This window comes from Pseudophryne corroboree, chromosome 9 (genome assembly GCF_028390025.1).
Source record: "Pseudophryne corroboree isolate aPseCor3 chromosome 9, aPseCor3.hap2, whole genome shotgun sequence".
NCBI lineage: Eukaryota > Metazoa > Chordata > Amphibia > Anura > Myobatrachidae > Pseudophryne > Pseudophryne corroboree.
The window spans coordinates 252146586-252159455 of NC_086452.1; the positions used below are offsets into that span (position 1 = coordinate 252146586).

At 46.3% G+C, this 12870-nt stretch overlaps 1 protein-coding gene across 2 annotated transcripts in view; it reads right to left on the minus strand.

Annotated features, from left to right (window-relative positions):
* The window catches only part of TSEN15 (tRNA splicing endonuclease subunit 15), a 390381-nt gene that overhangs the window by 242531 nt on the left and 134980 nt on the right, over nt 1-12870 (minus strand). For both annotated transcript variants that reach the window (XM_063940209.1, XM_063940208.1), the window contains exon 3: nt 11542-11677. In XM_063940209.1, the coding sequence (XP_063796279.1) occupies nt 11542-11677 (136 nt within the window). The remainder of the gene's footprint in view (nt 1-11541; nt 11678-12870) is intronic.

Below are 12870 nucleotides of genomic sequence, written 5' to 3' on the forward strand. Positions count from 1 at the left end.
TTAAAATGTTTTATCATTGCATTACATTACTGCTAAGGTTTAAAGTGTTTTATCATTGCATTGCATTACTGTAAAGGGTAAAAGTGCATCTCTGGGTGTGCGCGCGCTGTGTGTACTTTGTACCCCAGCGCGGCGTTTGTACGCAAAGTCCGTACAGTGATACGGGACTCTGTACGCAAACAGTGTATAAAGTACGTAGCGTGTGTACTAAGGTCAGCGGCCGCAGCGGCTCCATGGTAAAGTGTATTCTAAGTGTGTGTAAGGTATAGCTTTCATTCCTGTAAGATAATCACCATTATCAACACACACACACACACACACACACACACACACACACACATTAACTGTGATCAGTGGGATTTGTTCTTATAGCAATCATGTGACCAGAAACTATGGCAAATATCTTCGACTGTTGCTCCACAATTCAGGTTCTCAAAGACTACCAGTGATAGATAAGTTATTGCTTTGCAAGGGCTCCAAGAGCCTTATTGCTGTCTGTGAGATGCATGTGGCAGATTCAATTGTTTTGTGGGCATCCAAACGTATTGGGCGCCCACTGGGGCTATTCAATTGTTGCCCCCTCTGGGCGTGCATGCCCTATATGCGCGCCCATTAGTACCGGGTTTTGTCGCACAAAGCAACTAAACTCGTCTAAGTCAGCTCGCACCTCAGGAGGCCTGCGCCACATCGAATTGAACAGGTCCGAGCTGTCAATCAGTACCCCACTGCTAGCTTGATATGCCTCTATGGACCTGATAAAGAGATGTACACAAACTACTTCACACCCATGATTCGGTACGCAGCAGCTATGTGAAAATGTCGCAGCTGCCAGGATTTGTATTCAGACGCCCACTGGAGGAGTCAGAGAGCCTCAAATTCTGTACAAACATCAGTTTATAATCAATCTTTTGAGTAAAACCATATGGGATGTGCAGCATGGATATCGGAAGAAAGATGTTGGAGACATTTTAATGGGATCGCAGTTGAAAATTGTGGCACCTCACCAAAACAGTCACGATACACCTGCATTTGAATGGCCACCCGCCTGTTACCACTCACAAATGCTCCCTGTCATCAGTTTGTAAATGAATCCTCACTGTGACTGCCATCACAAGACCACTGCAGCACATGCTCATTGCAACTTTTACACATGTGCATCAGCAAAGAATCGACACAACAATGACATTGCGTCCATCTCTGAATCAGGCCCTATTTGTGGGCCAAGTCACAAAACTCAGGAAAAGGAGCCCAATGAAGGAAAAAGCAGCGAAGTTGAGGGAAAAGTGTGCAGCATGGGAAGTGCACACCGGGCTTATCGCACCATGCATAAAACGGATAGATGTATGAGAACACATCTGTATACGTTATCTGCAACATTGGTACTTTTCATTGAGTGAGAGGAAAATACTAGCAATATTAAAGTACCATTCTGAACTAGGGAAATGGTGGCCATCACATCTAACTGAATTGCCACCTTTGCTATCATGCGAGAAATCTAACCAATGCATACAACAGGCATGTTGGGAAAGCAACCTGTCCTTAACCTCTTAAAATTAACTATAAGCATCAGCCCTAGGCAGTCATTGTCCCGCAAGTTCTGAACCATATTTAATAACAAAAACACACAAGTGTTCAACACCATTGGGTACACTTTCAAAGACACACCGTGTATTCGGTCCCTGGTTCTGAAGGAGAAAAAATATTAAATACATTACCAGTTGTGTTTTGTATTTAATATTATTGCATATTTAAAACCATTAAAAACGCAGGAGCTTTGAAAAGCATTGCATAGTAAGTTACTCACAGGACACTTCTTTGTTCTAAAAGAAGTAATGGGTACTTGACAAGAGGGTATACGAGTAATCAGGTAATAGGAGAAGATTGTACGAAAAATATGAAGTGTACAGGCAGGCCAGTTTAATGGTGGCCATGTGGGAAGGATAGAAACCTATTTTAAGCTACACAGCTTAATTAATTTACCACTGCATTTGTGACTCAAAAGTGTTTATCAAGTAAAACTTTGCAATTTATAGTATTTAGCATGTTCCATTTTGGGATCAGTGCAAGAATCCCAAAGGAATACAACAAAAAGCAAAATAAAACCTGATAAGGAACTACACTTTTCTTTACACCCATGGCAGCATTTATTATACCAAATTTAATCACAATCTAAAATGTTCAGTCTGAAAACTGTGTTGAGTTTGTGTGGAATAACCCCATATTGATTTTCATTTTACATTATAAAATACATACGTTTACATACATCCCAACTGTCCCGATTTTCGCGGGACAGTCCCGTTTCTTTGGGACTGTCCCACCGGCGGGCCGCAGTGTCCCGCGGTGGGGGGGCAGTTGGGAGGCTCCTGCACTAGCTGCGAGTGAAGAGAGGGAGAAGCTCACAGAGCGCTGGTCATGCCCCAGTCAGTGACGGACAAGGAAGGCGTGACCTAAATTGTGGCATTGTCACAGAGACACGCCCCCTTTTCAGAGGCCACACCCCTTTTTCGGGAGCGATCGCGGCTTTGCCGCGCGTCTGTCCCTATTCTATGATAAAGAAAGTTGGGAGGTATGTGTTTATTTTTATATCCTATATAATAAAAGCCAAGTCTGTTCCTCACCTCTGTTAGCTAACCCAGCTCAAACTGAAAGTGAAACTACAGCCTTCCCTAACCTGCTGCTGGTAATATGAATAATACGGATAGGGATAGGGACTGGTGGCATGGAGAGTGGCGTATGGGCAGATAGGATATGTGGGGGAGAGAGAAGGGGGAGGGGTTGGGTTAGATAGGGACTGGGGAGAGAGTGAAGTTGTAGGGGCAGATAGGGACAGTAGAGAGAGATGCACACTTTTTCAATATAGTCACCTCTGTGTGACACGGACACACACCCTCCCTATGTACACTGCATCTGCCACCATATACTGCCCCTATATACACACTGCACTCCCATACCCCTACATTTAGTGCCCCCTATATACATGGCACCCCCTCCTCCATATACTGCTCCCGCCATATACAGCATACTCTGCAGGGGCTGGCTGGCAACATTCAGCCTGGGAGGCAGACTCAAGCAAGCGGCCCAGCTTTTGACAGGGAATCCGCAGTCAGTTGGCCTTGGAACACTTAAATTGCACAAATTTCCATCAGTATATACTGCTGCACCTGTGTATAATGCCCACATGTATATACTGCTGCACCTGTGTATAATGTCCACATGCACCCTTGGGCTCACATACTGCGTGTAAATCTGGCTCCTGTACTAGCCAGTGCCTCCTGAGCCATTTACCTCATCACACGTCCCTGACATACACACACACACACACACACACACATTTAGCATAACAGAGCCCCGGCTCCCAGCAGCAGGACTTCCTGAAACCCGGCAGCTCCGGTGTGAGTAGCGACCGCCCTCCTAATATAGGGCCCAATTCAGACCTGGACGCTGCTGCATTTGCATGCTGCAGCCCGGTGAAGTGTGCGCACGCACAGCAGCCACACTGGGCGTGCGCGCACAGTGAGATGCGACTGCATCTCACTTGTGCTATCGCCTCTGCGCTTTCGCGGGGTGGGCGTCATGGTGACGTTAAAGGGGTGTCGACTCAGCATTGGGGGGCAAGGTCCGGACAACGCAGGCAAGTCCGGACTATTTGCGGGGCGGTCCGCTGCAAACCCGAAAAATGGTAGGTAGCCGCCTGCCTTCACAGCTAGGCTGCGTAGGCAGAAGGCTACTTGAAACATGCGAAAGCATCGCCGCCATTCGATGCTTTCGCATGTCTGCGGGAGAGGGGGTGTTGGATCCAGCATGTGGGGCGGGCTTGCTCTGTGCTGGGCGTCCCCACTGCATGTCTAAGAATATGATAATTTTTTGCACATCTACGATCAGGTCTGAATTACCCCCATAATCCGGCCCTGGTGTCCGTCATTTTGATGGGCTTTTTTAACAAATTTTTTATATAGCGTGTCCTGGTATCATCGTATCTGCCATATCAGATGTGGTGTTTTGAATTTTAGTAGCTCAGTTCCTCATCAGGTGTTGTTTTGCATCCTAAACACAATGACGGCCCCTCTGCCAGGCCTAAATACACTTGAAATATTGAAAGTATGCCAGTTAGCAAAAGAAACAATAAAAATTCAATATTACTTATTACAGACCACAAAATAATGTCTGTGAAGCTCCACAAGAAATACAGATGTGTCCTCATACATCTTACCTCAATATGTCACGCAGCAGGAGATGCTTGGCGTGAGTGAGCTGACAGGTCCCGTGCATCTCCGTTAGTGTCGGGTGTCTTTTTTTTTTGTGCCAAAAATGCATCTTATTCACATCGCTATGTGAATACGGCATACAAGCAGACTCTTCCAACTAAACTGATACGTGGCATTCCTAATTTCTATGTGTGTCTGTATCTGCATACAAAATGATACATCACAGTGTTTTCTAGGAAAACACTGTAGCGTAGCATTTCATATGCAGATACAGCTGTGGGCACACACAAAATACAGGCATGCCACATATCATTTTAGTCAGCAAAAGATGCTTGTGCATCTTATTTGCATCATTTGGCGACTAAAATACATTTTAATAGGAAAGGTCGCCTGAAAAGACACTCAGCGTTACCAAGTCACTACGGCATGGCATGACTAGAAGGCCTGGTTAACGTTCAGGAAGGGTAGATGTAAGTGGACACATCTGTAAGTTATACCTGGAAAACTCATACAAGATGCTCTCGTTTATAGCGACTATAAAATGTGTGCTACATTATAGAAGAATGCAACATGAGCCTCAGAGGAGAAATGATTAGGACTGACTTATTACATTATTACACACAAGGACAGTTTGGTTGTCATCAGCAATATATTTACCAGAACAGCATGGCATAAGCTGCATTTTACTGGCAGACTGTAGACATATTTTTCGTTATTTGCTTTTAAATCATCTGAGGTGTTGTATAATGTGGCATAGAGGTCCCCAGAGACAGATTGCTACAGCAAGTTTATTAGTTTCCTGCAAAGCAGAATTGTTTGTATGTGCATACGCAGCTACATAAAGCAGTATTCTTTTACAAAGAGACTTTGATGACTATACTCAGTAAGCTGAACATCAAAACCTGGCCATAAGGCAAGTGGCCCCCATTCAATAAACTTTGTGAACAATGAAAGAACAAAAGCTACTAGCATACTGTTTGTTAACTCTAGCCTCCCTATAAACCGCAGTAGCCACCAATGTGAACTGTCAAAGTAAATATAGGGTCAAAAATAGGATTTTAATACCTACCGGTAAATCCTTTTCTCTTAGTCCGTAGAGGATGCTGGGGATGCTTCAAGAACCACGGGGTATAGACGGGATCTGCAGGAGACATGGGCACTTTAAGACTTTAAATGGGTGTGAACTGGCTCCTCCCTCTATGCCCCTCCTCCAGACTCCAGTTATAGGAACTGTGCCCAGGGAGACGGACATTTCGAGGAAAAGGATTTATTTAACGGTTTTAACTAAGGTGAGATACATACCAGCTCACACCTCAAACCACGTTTCAACATGGCATTCAACAACAACGCATGCAACGGCATGACCAACAATAGTCACAGACTGACTGAACTTAACTCAACATGAGTGTAACTACAACCAACTGCAGATACAGGCCGCACTGGGACGGGCGCCCAGCATCCTCTACGGACTAAGAGACAAGGATTTACCGGTAAGTATTAAAATCCTATTTTCTCATACGTCCTAGAGGATGCTGGGGATGCTTCCAGAACCATGGGGTTTATACCAAAGCTCTAGAACGGGCGGGAAAGTGCGGATGACTCTGCAGCAACGATTGGCCAAACAAGAGGTCCTCCTCAGTCAGGGTATCAAACTTGTAAAACTTTGCAAAGGTGTTTGATCCAGACCAAGTAGCCGCTCGGCAAAGCTGTACTGCCGAGCCCCCACGGGCAGCCGCCCAGGATGAGCCCACCTTTCTGGTAGAATGGGCCTTCAGAGATTTTGGTAACGGCAATCCTGCCGTAGAGTGAGCTTGCTGAATCGTATTACAGATCCAACGTGCAATAGTCTGCTTGGAAGCAGGAGCCCCAATCTTGTTGGGAGCCCACAGGACAAACAGAGCCTCTGTTTTCCTAATTTGAGCCGTTCTGGCGACAGATTTTCAAAGCTCTGATCACATCGAGGGACTTCGATTCCGTCAAAGCGTCAGTAGCCACAGGCACCACAATAGGCTGGTTTACGTGAAACGATGAAACCACCTTTGGCAAAAATTGCTGACGAGTTCTCAACTCTGCTCTATCAGCATGGAAGATCAAATAGGGACTTTTGTGAGACAAAGCCACCAATTCAGAGACCCGCCTTGCGGACGCCAAGGCCAACAACATGACTACTTTCCAAGTAAGGAACTTCAACTCAACTTTACGCAAAGGTTCAAACCAATGAGATTGCAGGAACTGCAACACCACATTCAGATCCCATGGCGCCACTGGGGGCACAAAGGGAGGTTGGATGTGAAGTACGCCTTTCACGAAGGTCTGAACTTCTGAAAGGGAGGCCAATTCTTTCTGAAAAAAAACTGATAAGGCCGAAATTTGTACTTTAATTGAGCTCAACTTTAGGCCAGCATCCACACCAGCTTGTAAAAAATGGAGCAAACGCCCCAGCTGAAATTCCTCCGTAGGAGCCTTCTTGGATTCACACCAAGACACATATTTTCTCCAAATACGGTAGTAATGTTTTGCCGTTACTTCTTTTCTAGCCTGAAGAAGTGTGGGAATGACTTCACTGGGAATACCCTTCCGGGCTAGGATTTGGCGCTCAACCGCCATGCCGTCAAACGCAGCCGTGGTAAGTCTTGATACACGCACGGACCCTGTTGTAACAGGTCCTCTCGTAGAGGAAGAGGCCAGGGATCTTCTACGAGCAACTCCTGAAGATTTGGATTCCAGGCCCTCCTTGGCCAGTCTGGAACAATGAGTATCGCTTGAACCCTTGTTCTCCTTAATATCTTTATCACCTTTGGAATGAGTGGAAGAGGAGGGAACACATATACCGACGGAAACACCCACGGTGTCACTAGGGCATCCACTACCATCGCCTGAGGGTCCCTTGACCTGGAACAATATCTCTGAAGTTTCTTGTTGAGGCGGGACGCCATCATGTCTATTTGAGGAATTCCCCAACGACTTGTCACTTCTGCAAAGACCTCTTGATGAAGACCCCACTCTCCTGGATGGAGATCGTGTCTGCTGAGGAAGTCTGCTTCCCAGTTGTCCACTCCTGAAATGAACACCGCTGACAGAGCGCTTGCATGTTTCTCCGCCCAGCGAAAAATTCTCGTGGTCTCGGCCATTGCCGCTCTGCTCCTTGTTCCGCCCTGGCGGTTTATGTACGCCACTGCTGTTATGTTGTCTGACTGAATCAAGACGGGCAGACCGCGAAGAAGATGATCCGCTTGCAAAATGCCGTTGTAAATGGCCCTTAATTCCAGAATGTTTATGTGTAGACAAGCTTCCTGGCTTGACCATTTTCCCTGAAAATTTCTCCCCTGTCTGACTGCTCCCCAGCCTCGGAGACTTGCATCTGTTGTCACCAGGATCCAATCCTGAATCCCGAACTGCGTCCCTCCAGAAGGTGAGAACTGTGCAGCCACCACAGAAGGGAGATCCTGGTTCTGGAAGATAGGAATATTTTCCGGTGCATGTCCAGGTGAGACCCGGACCACTTGTCCAGCAGGTCCCACTGAAACACCCTGGCATGGAACCTGCCATACTGAATGGCCTCGTAGGCCGCCACCATATTCCCCGGTTTCAGAATTTGTTTTACCATGTTCTGTATTTCCAGAGCCTTTTCCACTGGAAGAAAAACTCTCTGTAATTCTGTATCCAGAATCATACCCAGGAACGACAACTGTGTCGTCGGAACAAACTGTGATTTTGGCAAGCTTAGGAGCCAACCATGTTGTTGCAAAATCGTCAGAGAGAGTGCAATGTTTTTCAGCAATTGTTCCTTGGATCTCGCCTTTATCAGGAGATCGTCCAAGTACGGGATAATTGTGACTCCCTGCTTGCGCAGGAGAACCATCATTTCCGCCATAACCTTGGTGAAAATCCTCGGAGCCGTGGACAGACCAAACGGCAACGTCTGAAATTGGTAATGACAATCCTGAACAGCAAACCTCAGGTATGCCTGATGTGGAGGATATATGGGAACGTGTAAGTAGGCATCCTTTATGTCGACCGACACCATAAAATCGCCCTCCTCCTGGAGATCACTGCTCAGAGAGATTCCATCTTGAATTTGAATCTTTTTAGAAAGAAATTGAGAGATTTTAGGTTCAGAATCGGTCAGACCGAGCCATCCGGCTTTGGTACCACGAACAGACTCGAATAAAAACCCTCCCCCTGTTGTGACGGGGGTACCGTGACAATGACTTGATTTTGACACAGCTTTAGTATCGCAGCGCATACCACCTCTCTTTCTGGAAAAGAAACTGACAAGGCCGATTTGAAAAATCGGTGAGGGGGTATGTCCTGAAACTCTCATTTGTACCCTTGGTCTACTATTTCTAATATCCAAGGATCCAGGTCCGAGTGCACCCACACCTGACTGAAGAGCCTCAGACATGCCCCCACTAGTGCGGACTCCCGCAGAGGAGCCCCGGCGTCATGCGGTGGATTTGGTTGAAGCCGGGGAGGACTTCTGCTCCTGGGAACTTGCCACAGCCGGTGACCTTTTTCCCCTTACTCTTCCTCTCGCAGCAAGGAAGGAGGAGCCTCGTCCCTTCCTGTATTTTTTGGTCCGAAAGGACTGCATCTGATAGTGGGGCGTTTTTTTTCTGTTGTGCAGCAACATAAGGTAAAAATGACGACTTACCCGCGGTAGCCGTAGATACCAGGTCAGTGAGGCCATCACCAAACAAGACACTACCGTTAAACGGTAACGACTCCATCGCCTTCTTAGAGTCAGCATCAGCATTCCATTGATGAATCCACAATGCCCTTCTTGTTGAGACTGCCATGGCATTGGCCCTTGATTCCAAAAGGCTAATATCCCTTACAGTTTCCTTTAAATATGATGCAGCGTCCCTGATATGACCCAGAGTCAAAAGCACATTATCCCTGTCTAGGGTATCAATCTCAGATGACAAGTTATCTGCCCACTTTTCAATAGCGCTACTCACCCATGCCGTAGCAACGGCAGGCCTGAGTAGTGGACCCGTAGTGACATAAATGGATTTTAGTGTATATCCCTGCTTACGATCCGCAGGATCCTTTAGGGCTGCGATAAATCGCGTCAGGAGACGGAAGCGTCACCTTTTTGGATAGACGCGATAAAGCTTTGTCTACCGTGGGGGTTGACTCCCACTTTTCCCTGTCCCCAAAAGGAAACGGATATGCCACTGGAATTCTTTTGGGAACCTGTATCTTCTTGTCAGGAGGTATCTGTATCTGCTATCTGGGTAAAAGCACGTTTCTGTGACCCCGAAGGGGTCTGAGCTTGTGACAATGCATCCTCCATGGATTTTCACCATCTCTGGTTCTTAGACTCAGATTTATCCAACCTCTTAGACAACAGAGTCACATTTGCATTCAAAACACTCAACATATTTACCCAATTGTCCGTCGGCAGTGCCGACACGGTCACTCTCACATCTTTTCTGTCCCCACTCCAGCCTCCTCCTGGGAAGAGCACTCAGCCTCAGACATGTCGGCACACACGTACCGACACCCACAACCACACTGGGGCTATAGGAGACAGACCCACAACAAAGCCTGTTAGAGAGACACAGAGGGAGTTCTGCCAGCTCACAACCCAGCGCCTATCCCGGTACTGAAGCGAGTAAAAAGACTGCCCAGACCTGTTAGCGCTTCATATTATATATATATATATATATATATATACATCAATTTAGCACCAAATCACTTGTGCCCCCCCCACCACACACACATTTGGCACCCTGTTACTTGCACAGCAGTGTGGAGGTCAGGGCCAGCGTCTCTGTAGCTTCTGTGAAGAGAAAATGGCGCTGGTCAGAGCTGTATGGGCTAAGCCCCGCCCACTACATGGCGCGCTTCAGTCCCGCTTAAATTTATATTTATACTGCCGGGGGTCCTTTAACTAGTGCCTAGGCACTGTTTTAACGTATGCCAGTGCTGTCTGATGTCTTCATGCTGCCCAGGGCATCCCCCCTGCGCTCTGCACCCTGCCGTGTTATGTGTGGGAGCATGGCGCACAGCGCGGCCGCTGCGTTGTACCTCAAACGCTTCTTCTGCCGTCACTGAAGTCTTCTGATCTTCTCATACTCACCCGGCTTCTATCGTCCGGCTCTGTGAGGGGGGTGACGGCGCGGCTCCAGGAACAAGCAGCTAGGAAGACCAAGTGATCGAACCCTCTGGAGCTAATGGAGTCCAGTAGCCTAAGAAGCAGAGCCTTGAAACTCACAGAAGTAGGTCTGCTTCTCTCCCCTCAGTCCCACGATGCAGGGAGCCTGTTGCCAGCAGTCTCCCTGAAAATAATAAACCTAACAAAAGTATTTTTCCAGAGAAACTCAAGAGAGCTCCCCAGTGTGTGACCAGTCTCGCTGGGCACAGAATTTAACTGGAGTCTGGAGGAGGGGCATAGAGGGAGGAGCCAGTTCACACCCATTTAAAGTCTTAAAGTTCCCATGTCTCCTCCAGATCCCGTCTATACCCCATGGTTCTTGAATCATCCCCAGCATCCTCTAGGACGTATGAGAAAAAGAAAGGTAAATACTGTAAACTGATAAACATGGCCAGCAGAAGGTAGGAGAATAAGTTCCAGACGTTTAGTTTATGACCAGTATGCCTTTAGCAGACCACCACTGCTCCCATAACATCACTGCACACTCTACAACTGTACCTTTTTGGCAGATACAGTACCTTTTTTTTTTATGGTCTGTACCGATTTTTAGCTCTCCAAATTCTCAATGAAAGTATCGGAAAAGGGGCGTCGTGGTCACGCCCCCTTTCCTAATATGTATCGGTTTTTATGTGTAAAATGTTGGAGGGTATGACACTGGGATCCTGATAGCATCTATTTGATGACTTCATGTATATAAGATAGTTACATAATAAACAGATGTGCCCCATACTTTGAAAGTCATAGAGATCACAGGTGTAGCCAACAGATAGATACACAGATCCAAATTCAAGAATTGCTGCTGCTATGGCAAACACATACACTGTCTAAAGTGACTTCTGTTTTTCTGTTGTTGTTTTTTTGTGAACTTACGCTTCTGGCTATATGATGAAAATGATGATCACTTTTAAATAACATCACTAGCACAAGTGACGTTCTAACACATGGAGAAAGTATTTTCAATGCACTTAAGTAGCATTTAAAATGTGCATTTGGCACTTTGTAGACTATTTTTTTTATAGACTACAGTTATTATAATCTAAGCACTACGGAATGGCTTTTTTCCTTTCTCTGTTACAAGTTTCCTAGCTTTTAAGAAGTTGGAAGTACTTTTGTTTTATACAAAAAAAAAAATGAATAAAAAACTGACTTCAAAGAAGTCATCATATCACCTACCTCTCATGGCTGCATGACATAGTAACTGGGGTAGGGATTATGACTTGAGGCACGTTGTCACCTTTCTCTTGCCCAAGTAGATACACAAGATGGAGTTCATCTGAGCCCAATATCTGTACTTTGTGCCAGTTTCTTACTAGAGAAGTAAAATAAAGATGAATTAACTTCTAGTATATGAAACATTGCAAATGTTCCTGAGCACCGCTTTGGGTGCAAGTAAACACTAATTATGCTACAGATTACAGATCCATTCTCTCGGGCGTACGCAAGGTGATTGACAGGAAGAGGCCGTTTGTGGATGGCATCTCACCGTTTTCAGGGAGTGTCTGGAAAAACACAGACGGGATCAAGCGTTTTCAGGGAGGGTATAGAAAAAAGGCAGTATATACCAGCGCTGGCTGTTATAAGAAAATTACATTGGACTAAAAAAGGAGATTTATGGTAAGACTTACCACTGTTAAATCTCTTTCTGCGAGGTACACTGGATTCCAAAGAGAATAACATTGGGGGATGTAGAGCTGGATCTTGATTTGAGGCACCAAAAGGCTAAAGCTTTGACTGTTCCCAAGATGCACTGCACCGCCTCCTCTATATCACCGCCTCCTCTATATCCCCGCCTCCAGGCACTGGAGCCCAAATTTGTTAACCAGTCCAATGCAGTAGCAGGTAAAAGAGACGACAGTAGTTAGTAGCCACATATAACCACATTCTCACGACAGGTGAAGGTACCAGCGGCTAATGCCATACAAACCCAAAGAAGCTAAGTGCGTCAGGGTGGACGCCCTGTGGAATCCAGTGTACCTCGCAGAAAGAGATTTGTCAATGGTTTTACCATTAATCTCCTTTTTTGCAGCGGGGTACACTGGTATTCCACAGGGAATAACATTGGGGATGTCCTAAAGCAGTTCCTCATGGGAGGGGACGCACTGTAGCGAGCACAAGAACCCGGCGTCCAAAGGAAGCATCCTGGGAGGTGGAAGTATGAAAGGCAGAGAACCTGATTAACGTATTCACTGAGCCGCCTTGCACAATTGTTCCAGGGACGCGCCACAACGGGCGGCCCAAGAAGGACCAACAGACCGAGTAGAATGGGCCTTGATAGTAGCAGGAGCTGGAAGTCCAGCCTGTACATAAACTTGTGCAATCACCATTCTAATCCATCTGGCCAAGGTCTGCTTATTTGCAGGCCAGCCACATTTGTGAAAACCAAAAAGGACAAAGAGAGAATCGGATCTCCTAAGAGAGGCGGTTCTCTTCACATATATACGGAGAGCCCGTACCACATCCAAAGACCGTTCTTTGGTGGACAAACCAGGAGAGATAAAGGCC